At 37.3% G+C, this 17862-nt stretch overlaps 1 protein-coding gene across 1 annotated transcript in view; it reads left to right on the top strand.

The window, feature by feature from the left end:
• Positions 1 to 255: 255 nt before the first annotated feature.
• The window catches only part of UBL3 (ubiquitin like 3), a 70554-nt gene continuing 52947 nt past the window's right edge, over positions 256 to 17862 (top strand). Inside the window, exon 1 of the mRNA XM_025996735.2 lies at positions 256 to 1325. Within this exon, the coding sequence (XP_025852520.1) occupies positions 1299 to 1325 (27 nt within the window). The 5' untranslated portion in view covers positions 256 to 1298. The remainder of the gene's footprint in view (positions 1326 to 17862) is intronic.

Raw genomic sequence — 17862 nt, 5'->3', positions numbered from 1 at the left:
GAATCGTTTTCTCCAAATAATTCGCACGCTCACAGCACTCCTGGAAGCAGGTGACACCTAACTCCTGGGCGGCCGCTCTGCTAAAGCGAGCTTTCCTTTCCTAGCAACTGTTGCTAAGAGGGGCGTGGCTTCGGAGTCCGGAGAGGACGCGTTAAGCCGCCCCCCCCCGCCCTCGCGTAAACTACATTTCCCATGATGCACGAGGGTGGTCTCCGTAGTGACGCAGTAGGTGTCCACGGAGGGGGGAGGGGAGGCGGGGGCGGTGGCGGCGGCTGCGAGGAGGGGCAGCGCTCTCCCCGTGTCCCCGACTTGCGCTCAGGCAGCTGCCGCCGCCGCCGCCATGTTGGCGTGAGAGGCGATGACAGGAGGCGGCTGCGGCGTTTGGGACTGAAAAGTGGAGGAGGAGGAGAGACAAAGCTCCGAGAGGAAACCATTCCTGGACTGAGGAGAGGGAGGACCCGGCCTCTTCCGGGGAGCCGCCGAAGTCGGCGTCGGAGGGGAGGGGAAGGTGGCGACGGGGGGGAGGCGGAGGCAGGAGGGGAGCGCCGAGGAGCCGGCGGCGATGCGCCCCGAGCCCCGCTGCTGCCCCGAGGCGCCCGCGGCCTGAGCCCCGAGGGGCCGTGGGGTGTCCCGCGCGGCCCGAGCGCCCCGAGCGCCCCGTGCCTCCCGCGCGCCGCCCCGGGCTTCCGCCTCGGCTCCCAACGAGTTAAATGCCCTTGAGCGCGGGTTTCCGCGGCGCGGCTCCCGGCCCCGGCCAGCGCGAGTGGAGCTGTTTCCCCGGCGCGGCCGCCGCTCGCTGCTCGCGCGTCCATGTGTAGCCACATAGTCATCTGTGTGCAGCCACGCCGGGGCATTTTCTTCCTGCTTAATGAGGACTTGACTGGGGAGCAAGTGTGAATCACTGCCGGGCTGGGAGAGGAGGAAGGCGGATTTAACCCCCTCCCACCCCGCTCCATGTCCGTGTGTCACTCGGCTGGGTCTACCTGGCGCGGCCGGTCCTGGGGCTGCTGCTGCCGCCGCCGCCGCCGCTGCTGCCACTGACGACGACGGGGCTGCCGCTGCCATCCCGGGAGTCCGCTCCGGCTCCGGCTCCGGCTCCGGCCAGCCAGCTCCGGGGGCTTGTTCCTCTTCGCTCGGAACCTCGGCCAGGCCGCCGCTTGGGCTCTGAAATCACTTTTTTTTTGGAAAGCACATCAAGATCGTTAAGCTTGATTGCTGTAGCTTGAAGACTTCTGCTCTTTTTTTGTTTGCTGTTGTTTTTCCCCTGGTAAACATCTGGGTGTACATCAGACGGCAAGATGTCCAGCAATGTCCCGGCAGATATGGTAAGTGAAGGAGAAGTTATGACACTGATTTAATGGTGGTTTCCAATCTTATTTAATCAGAAAGGATGCAGGCGTGGGGTGAAGAAGGTTTGCGGGGGACTGTTGAAAAGCCACGGTACTGGCAGATTTGGAGAAGTTGGAGGTTCTGGTTTCCCCCCGTCTTAGGAAGTGCCGGTTTTAATATGGCCTTTCTCGTTCGCTGGTGTTTTCTAAATCACTAAAGAATGAAGAATTAGGGGAAATGTGGCAGTGTAGCTCGAAGTGGAGGAAACATCTCCCCCTTTGCCAGGAGCCTTTGAACATTTGTACCTTAAAGCTTCTGAAAACGTCAGTGACAGTGGGCAGAGCCGAGGACGGGCGTCCCCACGACACACACAGGGAGAGGAATCGGAGTCTCGTTCCTGGGCACTGACGAGACCATGAACGCAGCGGATACAAACTTGATATTTTGGAGGGAAGGGACGTGCCTGTCCTCAAGAAAAAGTCTACTAGAATTTGCTGTGAGCTTTTTGAAATGTCTGGGTGAGCGACTATGGCAACTGAAATATTAAGGTTTTTTGGAATTTTCACAAATCCAGACTGATCGTCGTTGTATTGGGTACCACTTCTGAATTGCCAGGACTTTTAGTACCAGATATTTAATAGTATTGCATCGTTGGCCCTTTAAAAGCTAATAAAATACGTTATTGAGCCTTGATCTCTGAATGTTGAGAACTTGAAACAAAAAGTACTCTTGTTTATTGGTGCTTTTCTTTCTGTTTCTAAAGGTTAATGTTTGTTAATGCTGTGAGTCTGTTGACTAACTGGAGCTGTGCAGGCTTACGGGGCTGGGAGGTGGTGGGTTTGTGTGAGTTGAAATGACACTTTGCAGTCCTAGGGACAAACCTAATGCAATTAAACAGCAAGGTTGATGACTTTGTTTATGAAACAATTGAAGTTAACATAACATTAGCATTTGAGTGTTCTGGTATTCCAGTGAAAAAACAAAATCGAACTTCGCTGATTAAATTTTAAAATGTCAGCTCTTTCTTTAGGAGCGAACCTCATTTACAGACCTAAAAACAAAGCTAAATGGCTGTAAATGGCATATATTGACCTTGGTTTAATGCCATTTTGCTAAATGTGTTTGATTTACCATTTGATGTACTATTTTAATGTATAGGAACCACAGTGTTTTTTGTCTGTTGTGTGGCCACACAGCAACTTAACACCCTCCTTTCTGAGTCTTAAAACTCTTGCATTGTGCCTTTAGTTTTCCCTTCCCTTCTGGTGTGCACACAGGAGAATAGTCAGTCTCCTGCCCGATTAAGGATAGTTGGACAAGGTTTCCTCTACCCCACTCTTGAAGTTGTCTAGAAAGGTGTTTGGACTGAGCTGGAAAATGCTATTTTCTCTGTCTAATGAGTGTTTTTTGGGCTCTTCGCTTCCAGCAAAGATTTATTCTCTAAAGCCTCCATTTTATATCATCATGCTCCATACAGGATAAGTACTCTAAGTACTATTTATTCCGTCATAGAAATTGTAATGAAATGGATTTGTGTCATTTTAAAACAGTGCCACTACTTTCTTTAGGCCCAGTGCTGAAGAAAAGCTGGGATGTGCGTAGCATCAGTTACAAATTGAAATGATTTGGGGAATACGGTTTCCAAGTCAGAGGGAAGGTTCTGAAGCTAATGTTCGGATCAGGGGAACGGGAAGTGGTGGCAAGTTTTTATCAATAGGTATAATTATAAAATATGACTATTTCTGTTTTAGACTGTATTTTAAGGCCTTGCTTGATTCAGTGGTGCTTTGAGATCCCTTGATTAAAGGTGATATGCAAGGGCAAAGCAGTATTATGTAATAAACATATAATGCCCTGATGATGCTGTTTCAGAATGTATCTAATCTACAGCTCAGATTAGATTGTTCTGAGTATTTTTTTATGTCTCATTTTTTAACTGCTCAACTTGTTGGAAGTCTTGAGGCTTTTTTTTCCCCTATGTCACAACCTCTTAAACCTACATTTGCTATTACTTACATTGCATTTTTGTTTAAAAAGTGCCTTTATTTGATAAGTGCCTACAATTCTCAACTTTTTGAGATATAACATGGTAAATATTGGTTAGCTGCTGAATTAATGCTTTGAATTTCTTAAACTCTTCATATCAATAATTGACAGTTTGCATTTACATTACTGACTTAAAGTGAGAACAGTTTCACCACTTTGAATCTTTAACAGCCTTAGCCTCCCTACCCCCACCTCCTTCCACAAGCTGACATTTCTTTTGCAACGGAACTCCAAATTGATCAGGATACAGTACTCTTGCCAGTATGAATACATACATTTTTGCAAAGTGTAGTAAAATGTTCAAGTTTCTAAGTGGTGACAGCTAGTCTGTCTTATGTAGAAACCAGTGTTATGCTCTTTTACATGTTAATGGTGCTTGTCCTTGTGTAGGAAAATCCTAGTTGGGAGATGAGGTAGGGCAGTGAAATTATAACCTCTGTTATTTTTTCATCAGAGAGAAGTCATTCTTGAGCTATAGTAACTGCTAAATCAATTGATGTTTTTGGTAAAGCCTTCATATGGCAATTATTTTGACTGACTTTGAAATAGATTTTTTAGCATCTTTTTTTGTTTTGTAAATATAACTCACATTTCAAGTTTATTTGTAAACATTCAGTAAATTTTTGTGTTTACCATAAGGAGTCTCTTTTTTTATAATCCAAATTTAGCAAGTTGATCTTTTTGGAGGGGGAGTGGCACCCCTAGTGAATGGATTTGCTATACCCTTGAAAAAAAATGTACAGTTGGTACTTTAGCAGTTAACATTCTGTAACTATGTCCTATAACTAAGTGTATTTACGTAAAATACTGTTTTTTCTTTTGCTAAAACTGATGGAGTTTGAACTAGGAGGTATACTAACATTCCAGTGTAATAACTTACTTGTGAAAAAAAATCTAAAAATATCTGAACAGAATGTCATTGTAATACATTGTATTTAAATGATTCATTTCCTTTATTTTTTTTTCCCCAGCCCAAATCATAATTCATGATGGGGCACTATTCATTGTTAATAATTGTAGGATGAATTATGTTAATGATTGTAGATTTTCTGTAATAAAATGTTTACTCTTTCTGTTAATAGTAAGGCGTCAGGTTGGGTAGATAAGGTGATAATTTTGTTTTCTGGACCAGGAAAATTATCAAGTAAATAATTTATAAAAGTATTACAGAAAACATTTGAGTTACTATTTAGAGCTTTGGGCTAAAGTTATATTTTATGTTATCTATTGAATTGAAAGTCCTACCTAAGAAAAAAATGGACAGGATGAGAATAATAGCAAAGCAGTTTGGTATTTAAAACATTTTAGTTCATAAAACAGTTAAAAGCCCTTTATCTTTTTAAGCTATTAATATAGAAACTGTAATAGATACAACAATTTTTAGTCTGGGGTTACATAATATAATGATAATTTGAGTTTTTTTCTGTGCTTAATGATTATTTTTACTGTAATGTTTTATCTCTTTTATTTGTGGAGAAATATGGGAGCCCTCTGGTGGACAGGAAATTACTAAAATGAATTTCCTTTCAAAGTGAACTTTTATCACTTTTCCAACTTAAGTAAAATGACAAATGTAGAGTATACCAGGGGAAGATGTCGTGCTAGAAAAAGGCCCAGAGGAGAGAAAATTTTTAATTTTGAAGAAAGAGTATGTTCTAGTGCCCCAAATGTTCTCTTACAGCTTCTTTTAATTTTTCATTCTCTTGCTGAAGCTCTTATTTCAAGTATAAGAGGGGAGGTTTTATGAAGCTAAAGAGTAGAATAAGTACGTTTACATATATACGTATGTGATGATGAATAGTTTAATAAATATTTTATCTCAAATGGCATGTTCTTCTAAATTGTGTTACTTGAATATGTCTTACATTTGGTGTTCTGAGTTAGACATTTTTCATTAAGAAAACAAAAGATAGTTTACCTCAGCTTTGAATGCCTTTTCCTTTCTGGCTCTAAGTCCTCCTCTAGCTCATGTCTCTCTCCTGTGAAAACTGCTTTTAGTTCATTTCTAGCCCTCAAGTGTGAACCGTTTTCTGTCAGTGTGCTTGCAGTTCTTCTTACACGATGTCAAATTTATATGGATTTGTGTCTTATATTACATCTCCCGTGATTTTTTAAAACAGAATAGACGTTTAAAAGCCAATGAGTGATTTTCTTGACTCATGGAGCAGTATTATTATTCTGTTACTTAGAGAAAAAGTAAATATTGTCCCATACTACTACTACTACTAATTATAGAGTTAAATATGAAGTGTATGATGTCTGCTTCTGTTATTACTTTGAATATGAAAAAAAGGTATTTTTAATAGTAAAGCTTGAAATTCTTTTAAGTTAGTGGTCAGTGATGGCTCTAATTTTCAAAATATGGAACAGCAAATGTATTTTAGGAGATTGAAGAATATTAAATATATTCTTTAAGAATTCCTCTCATTCTAGGGGAAAAAAAAACTGAAGGTGACTATAGAATTCATGGTAACTGGAGTCCCTGAGGAATGTCATTCTGAAACAGTAAATTTTCTGAATACATGAAGGTTATTTTGGAAATATCCTTATCTAATGAGTTGGACTGCTGTCCTATTGGAACGTAATATACTGCACATACTTTAACTTCTTTTTGATGACCTAAAGCCATCATTTGGATAATATTGATTCAGTTCAATGTGCATTCTTTGCTGAGTATTTCTCTGTGTAATGTTCCATAAGCTACAACTTCAAACCCTGAGCACCTAATATAGACTGTGAAGTTTTATGCCTCTTCACTAGGTCAGTAATTTATCAAGTGACGTGAGGCAAGTCAATTGAGATGTGAGAATACAAATATTATAATTTCTATTTATTTATTTAGTACTCCATAAAGGGGGAGGAATTAAACTTTTGTATTACTATATGGATTGGTTCTGAGCCTTTTCTAGGTCCACATCCAGATGATTACAATGAGTGTGGTTTGCTGAGGGACCATGTGGGAGTTCTGTAATGTGGAGGCTAACAGCAGCACCATGACTTTCTCAAAGTTTTTGTGGTCTTTCTGTTACAGTGTATTATTTAGTAACTTTAAAAAAGGCTTTAAAAAAAAAGGCTTTTAAAAAAATCTGTGATACCTTGAATTCAGATGGGGAGCAGAGGTTCACTCAAAGTATTTAAAGGAGCGGTGAAAATAAAAGGAGTTGTAGAACTCAAAGCTGAATTACACATTTCTGTTTCACAAAAGATGAGTATTATAGATGCTGATATTTTACCTGATGACAAGAAGCGATAAATATCATGCTACCTAGGAGATATTTTTGAGAAAACAAACACCAAGTTGTCTCTACATGGCAAAATCGACATTTTAATCAATAAGTGAGAAAGTATTTGTTTTTCAGAAGCAACAAATGTTATGGAGAGAACATTTTGAAACATGTTTAGACACTTCCAGTCTGTTGAAAAATCTTACACTGAATTTCAGTGGACTTTGGACCCATTTGTTAGAAACCTAAAAACCCATTTTACTGAGCTTGCAAAAAATAACTGACTGACATCAGGAAAAATAAAATGTTTATAGCATTGACATCTGGCAACTGACTTTTAACAAAAACTTGTGAATATTTGGTGATAGAATAGAAAAGTGATATGACTTAGTAAGCCAGTAAGTGACATATTCTTATATAAAGGTCTGTGCATCCTTGTGAACTAAGTTTTTCAGTTATGACTTAACAGCAGTTCTTAAAACAAAGTGTCACAATTCACTGAACTTCACAAATTAGGAAAGCAAGATTTTAAAAAAATAGAGACCTATTGAATACCAGTGCTCTCACTAAAATGTTAATAGTAATAGCATTTTTAAAGATTACAAGATTAAAACAAATTAATATTTAACATAATTAATAGTTAAAATTTAAACAATACTGTAATCTTTTAATTTTTATTTTAGTATTTGTTTTATAATGTACATAAAATATGATTTACAAATGAATATACATATATTGAAGGTATATGTTCAAGTATTTTATAGTTGGGATGTTCAATCAAAAAAAATTTAGGTACGCCTGGGTGGCTCAGTCAGTTAAGCATCTGACTTACTCTTTATTTTTTTTTTTTTTTTAGAAATTTTATTTATTTTTTATTTTTTATTTTTTTAATAGATTAATTTTTTATTGGTGTTCAATTTACCAACATACAGAATAACACCCAGTGCTCATCCCATCAAGTGTCCCCCTCAGTGCCCGTCACCCACTCACCCCCACCCCCCGCCCTCCTCCCCTTCCACCACCCCTAGTTTGTTTCCCAGAGTTAGGAGTCTATGTTCTGTCCCCCTTTCTGATATTTCCCACACATTTCTTCTCCCTTCCCTTATATTCCCTTTCACTATTAGTTATATTCCCCAAATGAATGAGTACACTGTTTGTCCTTCTCCGATTGACTTACTTCACTCAGCATAATACCCTCCAGTTCCATCCACATTGAAGCAAATGGTGGGTATTTGTCGTTTCTAATGGCTGAGTAATATTCCATTGTATACATAAACCACATCTTCTTTATCCATTCATCTTTCGATGGACACCGAGGCTCCTTCCACAGTTTGGCTATTGCGGACATTGCTGCTATAAACATCGGGGTGCAGGTGTCCCGGCGTTTCATTGCATCTGAATCTTTGGGGTAAATCCCCAACAGTGCAATTGCTGGGTCGTAGGGCAGGCCTATTTTTAACTCTTTGAGGAACCTCCACACAGTTTTCCAGAGTGGCTGTACCAGTTCACATTCCCACCAACAGTGTAAGAGGGTTCCCTTTTCTCCGCATCCTCTCCAACATTTGTTGTTTCCTGCCTTGTTAATTTTCCCCATTCTCACTGGTGTGAGGTGGTATCTCATTGTGGTTTTGATTTGTATTTCCCTGATGGCAAGTGATGCGGAGCATTTTCTCATGTGCATGTTGGCCATGTCCATGTCTTCCTCTGTGAGATTTCTGTTCATGTCTTTTGCCCATTTCATGATTGGATTGTTTGTTTCTTTGGTGTTGAGTTTAAGAAGTTCTTTATAGATCTTGGAAACTAGCCCTTTATCTGAGACATCATTTGCAAATATCTTCTCCCATTCTGTAGGTTGTCTTTTAGTTTTGTTGACTGTATCCCTTGCTGTGCAAAAGCTTCTTATCTTGATGAAGTCCCAATAGTTCATTTTTGCTCTTGTTTCTTTTGCCTTCGTGGATGTATCTTGCAAGAAGTTACTGTGGCCGAGTTCAAAGAGGGTGTTGCCTGTGTTCTCCTCTAGGATTTTGATGGAATCTTGTCTCACATTTAGATCTTTCATCCATTTTGAGTTTATCTTTGTGTCTGGTGCAAGAGAGTGGTCTAGTTTCATTCTTCTGCATGTGGATGTCCAATTTTCCCAGCACCATTTATTGAAGAGACTGTCTTTCTTCCAATGGATAGTCTTTCCTCCTTTATCGAATATTAGTTGACCATAAAGTTCAGGGTCCACTTCTGGGTTCTCTATTCTGTTCCATTGATCTATGTGAGCATCTGACTTACTCTTGATTTCAGCTCAGGTCATGACCTCAGGGTTCTGAGATCAAGCCCCTTGTCAAGCTCCCCATTCAGTCAAGAGTCTGCTTGAGATTCTCTCTCTCCTGCTGCCCAACCCCCCAACTCCCCTCCCTGTGTGCGTGCTTCTCTCTCTAAAATAAACAAATCTTTAAAAAAAACTTTTTAAAATTCAGAAGCCGTTGCATAAGGTGACGTCAGATTTCTGAGCATTTTAAGTTCTTGTGTTTGATATTTAGTTTTAATGTCTCCTGCCTTGTTGAATAGTTACATTTTTCTGTGGTCAGTATGCCTATCTATCCCTCTCTAGGCATTTATTTACAGTTATTGATTCTAATCTGCTATGGGTATGGAAACTAGATTTTTAAAGATTATTGAAGTATGTTAAAAATATCAGATGGTGTCCAAATAGGATTTTCAGGAGTTACCCTATAGTAAAGTGCATGATCTTTGTTGCATGGACTTGATCATGTCTTTTTGGTTGCTTAGAGTTCTGTTTACTTGAAGCACTTATTTTCTAGCTCTTAACTGTGTTTTTCAGAGATACAGATTTTTAATAGTGAAGAACTAGACAGATGATTTAAAAAATAAAATTACCTGTATAGCTTTCTTTTGAGCGCATAGGAGAGAGAAGGTAATATTTATTGTGTACTTGCTATATCAGGCAGCTGCCTTGGCATTTTCCATGATAGCACTTCATTTAATCCTCATAGTGACCCTGGGTAAATATAGTTGGTATATAGATAAAGAAGTTGCTACTGCCTACCAGAAGACCACCAGGAAAGCATCTGTAGTGAAACAAATTAGGTTAATGACTTTCTGTAGCAAGGAAGAACCCATGCCTGAGGAACCAAGGGGAGCCTCAGTAACAGGAAATGCGAGAAGTTTGGGGTAGATTTGGGTTGTGCTGAATGATTCTAATGAGAAACGGGGGTGGGGTGGGGGGGTTATATGGAGACTGGCTTCATTCAGATTGTACCCCATTGACCATGAGGTGGAGGTGAGTTTAGTAATTGAATCTGTCAGCAGTCTTTGTTTAGGAGGCAGGACAAATGAGGGGGCCTGGGGTAGATGTTCATAATTTTGGAACTCTAGTGTGGCTGTGGGAGAAATTTTGTTGCCTGTTGGTCTTTTGGCCTTGTCTGGGTCTTTTAGAGACACCACAGTGTGATTATCAGCAGAACTGAGTTTTACCTCCTCACAGTCTAGATTTAGAGAGGATAAAGGAGATCACAGAGCTAGTAAAAAGTAGAGCCAGGTAGGAATTTGGGTCAAATGGTAATAGTGATAAACATGCTAAGGCCCTTTCCCCCTACCGTACCTGAGCAAACATGGCTAAATCCATCAGGTAGTAGAATACCTTAGATTCCTTGCTCCAGGCTGCTCCACCACCGATTGGTCTGAGCTATCCTGCTAGTAAAGTAGACGTGATGCCTATTTTATACATCTTTGCAAAATACTATGTAACCTCTGAGTTGGAATGATTTTAATGAGCATGAATTGTCTTATTAATTACTAGAATTAAAGGGAGTTTTCTTTAAACTTGTTGGAACTTTGAGTCTTTATATATATGTATATAATAGTATAGTAGAACTTTTTCCTATAAACTTACCACTTTAAATGTAGAAACTATTATTGTTTTATATATCTAACAGATTTTAAATGGATTCCTTGCTTTCAGAGTATTTTGTTTTTGTTTTAATACTCTAGCTACTTATGTATGGTGCAAAATTTCTATTGATTTAAATCCAGTAGCATTTTTTTTATGATCTAAATAAAATATATATGTGGGGAATTTTCTATAACTAGATTTTGAGAAGAAAATGTTCTTTTTGCTGATGAAAATTGTTAGACATTTTATCTTTTGTTTATGAACTTAAATTAAGATGGCAATTCATTGGTCTAGACAAAATGTTCTCATGATCTATGTTCGGTTTTCCTTACCTTCATTTAAACTTAGTGTTTTTACCTTAGAAATATTGCTTTTATATGCTTTTTTTCATTTAGTTGTATATTCATGAACAACTATTCGTACAAATAAGTGTGGAACCATATTACAAATTTGAACTGATTCTGATAGATATACATAAGTTGCTTAGCTAATTTCCATACCTATGGACATTGAAAACCTATTGGAAACAGTGATATAATACATATTTTAAAACACATCTCTATGCCTTGCCTGATTCTTTTTTTTTTTTTTTCTTTAAGATTTATTTATTTGAGCAAGAGAGAGAGCATATGTGCCCAGCGGGGAGAGGGGCGAGGCAGAGGGAGAGAATCTCAAACAGATTTTCCACTGAGCATGAAGCTAGCAGCTCTGCTGGATATTGGGATCCTGAGATCATGACCTGAGCAGAAATCAAGAGTCTGATGCTTTTAACTGACTAAGCTACCTAGGCACCCTGTCTGATTATTTTCTTAGGATAAAATTCTTAACAGTGTAGTTGCTGTGTGTTAGATATGTGTTAAAATTTGGGGAGGAGGAGGAATACATTTTAACTAACTTTAAAGCATCTTTGAATTTCTGGATAATCTTTTTTATGCATTGTCTTGTCAATATGCTACATTATATTTCATTTATGATGTTTGCATTTTTGTTCATGAAAAAGATCGACTAGTAAATATTTAGTTATCAAGCTTATGATGTCTTCATAAAATGAGCTGGGAAATGTTTTTTTTATTATTTGGAATAAAAGATTGTGAAGAGTTATCTTACTCATAAATATTTGGAAGAATCACTGGTGAAGCCATCTGGAGTTTTTTTCTGGGGATTGTTAAATCTATTTCATATATATCTATGTCTATATATATGACTATTCACATTTCCTGTTACTTTTGTGTCAATTTTGACAAGCTTTTTTTTTTTTTAAGTAGATTTGTCTATTTTATCTAAATTTTCTAATTTGGTTTACAGTTTTTACACATTATCTTTTTTATTTTGATGTTCATAGTATCTAATGATATTGCTTTTTTTTTTTAAAAGATTTTATTTATTTATTCATGAGAGATACAGAGAGAGAGAGAGAGAGAGGCAGAGACACAGGCAGAGAGAGAAGCAGGCTCTATGCAGGGAGCCCGATGCGGGACTCGATCCCAGGACTCCAGGAGGAGTCGAAGGGCCGAAGGCAGGTGCCAAACCACTAAGCCACCCAGGGATCCCCTGATATCTGCTTTTTAAATTTTATTGGTATTTTGTGCTCTCCTTTGTCTTGATCAGTTTTCAGAGAGCCAGTTTTCATATTTAAAACATTCTTTATTAATTGGTTCTGGTTTTAGCTTTATTTCTTTCCTTCTAGTTTTCTTTAAAATTTAATTTGCTGTTCTTTTTCATGTTTCTTGAGATAGATAACTCAAATCATTGACTATCTTTTTTATCTACTTATCTACTTCTTTTTTTAATGTATGCATTTAAGTTTATGCAATTCCCCTGTAAATGCAACTTTAGCTGGATCTCACAGGTCTGATGTATCATATTTTTATTTATCACTCAATTTAAAATATTTTAGAGTTTCCATTGTGGGTTTTTTGATCTGTGGGTTATTTAGAAATAATATAATATCTAAACATTTGGGGATTTTGTAGCTACTTTTTTTGTTATTGATATCTAGCTTAATACAACTGTGGTCTAGAATTATTCTGTGATTTTATTTGTGAGCAATTCACTGACACTTGCTTTATGGTCAGTTTTTAGAAAATTGAGTGTGCTGTGCTTAATATCACTTAAGTCAAATTTATCAATCATGTTCAAATTCATTATATTGCTGACTTTTTTGTCTCTTTTGTCACTCAATTGAGAGAAGCGTATAAAAAATCTCCAACTGTATTCTTTTAGTCCTCTCAAATTTGCCTTATATTTCTTGAGGCTAAATTATTGACTACAAATAAATGTACAAGTGTATCTTCCTATGGGATCAATCCTTCTATTGTCATTGTCTCTAGTAGTAATCTTTTCCTTAAAGCTTTTTTTCTTTTTGGATGTAGTATACTTTTCTTTTGACTTCTCTTTCCATCTTTTTTTCTTTAAAACCTTTCTTTGTTCTTGGAGATAAGATGAATCTCTTCAAATATCATATAGTTGGGTTTTGTTTTTAATTAAACTTGATAATCTGTGTTGTTTTATATTTAATTGCTTTAGTACATTTTTGGGGCTTAAATTGACCATTTTGCAATTTGTTTTCTACTTCTACTTCAGCCCTTCATAACATCTTCCCTCATTTCTTACTTTCTTTTGGATTGATCAAACTCCCTTCCCTCCCCCCCCACAATATTTTCTCTTAGCTTGTTTGTTGTAAATTCTTTTATTATCTCCTTAGGGTAACTTTAAGATTACAGTATAAATCTTTGACTTGAACCTACCATAACTACTTTCCTTACTACTTCCAGAAGAATGGAAAGGCCTTAAATCACATTACTTTCTTCTATGTTTTGTTTTATTTTAAATCTCCAAAGATATCATTATAGTTGCTGTTGAGATAATAGTAACAGTAGTAGTAGTAATCATAATAATGTTGTTATTAAAATAGCCATTAATCATTTCACATTGTCCTCACATTTACCCTTCATTTTTTCTTTTCCTTTTTTTTTTTTTTTAATTTTATTTATTTATTCATGAGAGACAGAGAGAGGCAGAGACACAGGCAGAGGGAGAAGCAGGCTCCACGCAGGGAGCCTGATGTGGGACTCATCCTGGAACTCTAGGATCACGCCCTGGGCGGAAGACAGATGCTCAACCGCTAAGGCACCCAGGTGTCCCTCATTTCTTCATTTCTTCTTGTTTTACTGCATTTACCTCTGGGTCATTTTCCTTTGATATAAGGAACTCCCTTTAGTATTACTTTCAGTGCAGGTTTTCTGGTCATAAATTCTCTGTCTTCATATGCCTTAAAAATGTATTTGTTTTACCTTCATTTTTAAGGGGTCTTTTCTTTCTGTCCCACTGTTTCTGTTAAGTCAGCCTTTGGTTTTACTGTTGCTTCTTTGAAGTTAATGTGTTTTCCTTGGACTGTGTTTAAGATTTTCTCTGTCTTTGATTTTCAGCAATTTTACTATTATGTGCTTAGGTATGGCTTTTATTATAGTTGTCCTGTGTAGAGTTTGTAGAGCATCTTGAGTCTATGGCTTGTTATCTTTTGTCACTTCGGGAATTTTCTTAGTGGTTTTCTTTAAATATTGTTTCTATCCAGTTTTCTTTTTCCCTTCTGAGACCCCAGTTATATGTATGTTAGATCATTTTATAGTTTCTACTCCCACCCCACTCTGTATTCGTTTGGATATTTTTTTCTGATTTCAAGTTCACTTACCATATCTTCTCTGTCCAGTGTCCAGTTATACCCAGTTATTGAGTTCTTAATTTCAGTTTTTGTTTTCAGGCCCAAAGTTTATACAGGTTCAAATTCTCATAATGTTTTCATCAATTTTCTTGAGTATATTAATTATTGTTGCAATGTTCCTATCTGATGACTCTGATACCTAGATTACCTGTGAGCCTATTTATGTTGTCTGGTTTTTGATCATTTGATCCTTTTCTCTGGAACACCTGGTAATGTTTTATTAACATTGTGATGAAAAATTACAGAGAATCTGAATGATGTTATCTTTCTCCAGGTAGGCTTATTATTTTCTGGCAGGCAGTTAGAAAAACATTGGTCACTTTGATTCATCAGTGATTGATATAACATCGGACTAAATTCTGGGGGCTATCAGGAAATTTAAATAGTCTTACTCCTAGTGTATGGCCCCTCTATGGTCTCACTTGAAAGTTTGGAGTAATTATCAAGACGCTTCTTTTTTGGCAAGCTATGGCAATTTTAAGTACAGTTGACCTTTGAACAACACAGATTTGAGCTGCAGAGGTCCACATACAGGTTTTTGTAGTATAGTACTGTAAATACATTTTCTTCTTCCTTGTGATTTTCTTTTTATTGTAAGAATATACATAGAATACAAATAATTTACAAATTATGTGTAATTTATAAATTATGTGTAACAGTTGACTGTTCATGTTACTGGTAAGGCTTCTGGCCAACAGTGGGCTATTAGTAAAATTTTGAGGGAATCAAAAGTTATATACGGATTTTTGACTGCACAGGGATTGGCACCCCGACCTCCACATTGTTCAGGGTCACCTGTATTGTGAGGCTGTTGAAAGCCCTGCTTAACTTTTTATTTAGTCTCTTTGCAACATCTTTTTTACTGTTTTTTCCTGCATTTCAGTCCCTGTTGTATATGATTCAGCACATTTCTGGAGAGCAAAAACTGAGCAGAATGTTGGGTTTGTTCTTTGAAATTTTATCTGAGATCCTCAATTCCTGGCTGCCTTGGTAGTAATAGAGTCCAATTTTTGTCTTCCCAATCCAGTGTGACTGATATAAACTCCAGGATACTGCTTTCTGCTTGGCCTTTAGGCTTTGTACTAGTAGTTGGCAAATAACCCAAGGGAAAAAAGTGGAGATCTCAGTGTGTTTCCCTTCTCTGTGGGCTCTTAGCCCCTGATGTCCTGACTTTCTTGGTTTCTCTCTCTATGCCTTCAAATAGCTGGGTTTGTTTGCTTTGTGTTTTATCTCACTTTTATAATTGTTTTCAGTGGGAAATTTGGTTGATACTGCTATTCTTTCATAGTGTGGCTAATTTTTTTTGTTTTTTGTTTTTGTTTTTTTTTTTTTTTCAGTTTTGGCTATACACTCACCAGTTCTCTCCCTCATATTCTAATAGTAGCTAAGTATAGCTACAATTAATTAAATACTTAAGTATGGTATTTACCATGCCGCCATCAGCCGACTCCTAGATGTCGCTTAAGTCAGACATGTAGGAGTCATCTTTGAATCCTCTTTGTCCCTCCCCCCCAGATCCAGTCCATTGCAAAATATATCTGTAATCTCTCAACTGCTCTTCATCTCCATTCCACCACTCTAGAGCAAGTATCATCTCTCTCTCCTGGACCACTGCATTAGTCTTGAAATTCATTCTTCTCCTTCCTTCCATTCACATTCCCTTAAATACATTTTCTAAAAATAGCTTGAGTGATGTTTAAAAGGCATAAATTGCATTATCTTTCCTGTCTGAAAAAGAGAAAACTTAAGCAGCTTTCCACTGAAGAATAAAGTCCCATAGAATAAAGTCACAAAGCCTTACCATGGACCTTCAGAGTCATCATCTGGCTCTTGCCTGTCCCTCAGATCTTCTCTCATTTGGCTTAATGAAGCTTCAGTGATACTTGGGTTCCTCAGTTCCTCAAATAAGCCACAAGCTCTTTTCTACAGCTAGGCTAAGTCTTTGCACATTTTAATCCCAATTTAATCCTAAATCCTTTTAGGATTTTGCACAATTTATTCTATTATTGCACAATAATCCTTTTGCACAATTTAATCCTAAAACAGTTATTAGTATACTTCTATGCTCTCTGTATATGGCTAATACCTTCTTATTTTTTTCTGTCTGGGGAAGATATTTCCTGACCATATCTAAGTTGAATTCCCTTGCTCTCTTGGTTTATGCCTCTGGACTTACTAGCTTCCTCCATAAAACTTGTCACATTATGTGATTCATTTGTTTGTCTTTCCCAGTAGACCATAGATAGACTCTATGAAAGTAGATATATGTCTTTCATTTGTCACGATAAATAGTATTTAGTATGTATGGTGCTTTTTGTATAGCAAGTTCTTTGTTAATTGTTGTGGATTAAAGGTATAAATGACTATTATAGACACTGTACCAAGCTTATTACTTGAGAGATTTAATCCTCCAAGAAAACTCTCAGAACAAGCCTGTCATGTAGGTAGGTTCTTGTGTTAGCTGTATTTTATTGATAAGGAAAGTGAGATTTAAGATGTTTCGTAATTTTCCAGAAGCTACCAGTTAAATGGGCTTTTTTGTCTTCTTGGGTTGTTTTTTACTTTTTTAACTTTTGGTCCATTTCTACCTTGCTTACTGTCACATCCTCTTCACTATATCTTAAAGCTAATTGCTGTGATTATACTAATATTCTGGTATTTTAACTTAAGCTTTTTGCCTTTGCTTAAAATTTAATAATAGCCAAAATATCAGAAGATAAATAAGAAATTTATAATGGAATTTGAGAAAGTGTTAAGAGGACTTAAATACTTGAAGTGGTGGATTTTCAGTGTGGCTATCAAGTATGGTGAGTGATTTTTCAAGCTATGAAATCTCTCTTATTTTGTGACTGCAAATAAACTTACAATTACACATATTTGAATATATTATATATATTAAATACACATTTGAGGAAAAATTTTGAGTCTTTTATACTTGAAGGACTATTTAGTTATATAGGTTTTTTTTTAACACTCCAAATAATAAAATTTCCACGTTAGATCTCATTTTATATCTATACTTATCAGTCTGATGTAATAACCCTGCCTTTTTTATTTCCTTGCATTATTCATTCAGTTAATCAGCAACTATCTGTTGAGCATATGCTATGTGCCAGGCACTGTTTTAATCTTTGGTGTACAGTGGTGAATGAAACAAAGTTCCTTCCCTAATGGAGCTTACATTTAAGTAGCAGGGAGACAGGCGTTAAATAAGTAAGTAAAATGTAGAGTATTATAGATGTTCTAAGTACAAATAAAGCAAGAAAGGGGGTTACAGAGTGCTAAGAGAGTATGCCTGTGTTGTCCAGTTTTAAGGATTGTGTTCAGGGAAGAGCTCACTAGGATGATTATATGGATCTGAAGGAGATGGGGAACAAGCCATACAGATATCTTAAGGAATCACATTCCGGGCTGTGGGAGTACTGCCTCATTTGATTTCTTTGTTATTTTTCCGTTTGTCTCACTGTTTCTTCTGCCAGTCCTTTCCTTACATTGTTGTGTTTCTCATGGTTTTTGTTTTCTTTCCTTCTGTGGGAACTAAATGATTACCTCCCTCACAAATTTTTTGCAACAAACATTTTATTGGATTCCATTGTGCCAGATAGATCCTGTCAATAGTTAGAGCCGATCACTTTTCT

Source organism: Vulpes vulpes, chromosome 9, assembly GCF_048418805.1.
Source record: "Vulpes vulpes isolate BD-2025 chromosome 9, VulVul3, whole genome shotgun sequence".
Lineage (NCBI taxonomy): Eukaryota > Metazoa > Chordata > Mammalia > Carnivora > Canidae > Vulpes > Vulpes vulpes.
The sequence above is the reverse complement of the archived record's forward strand: the minus strand, read 5'-3'. Positions and strand labels throughout refer to the sequence as shown.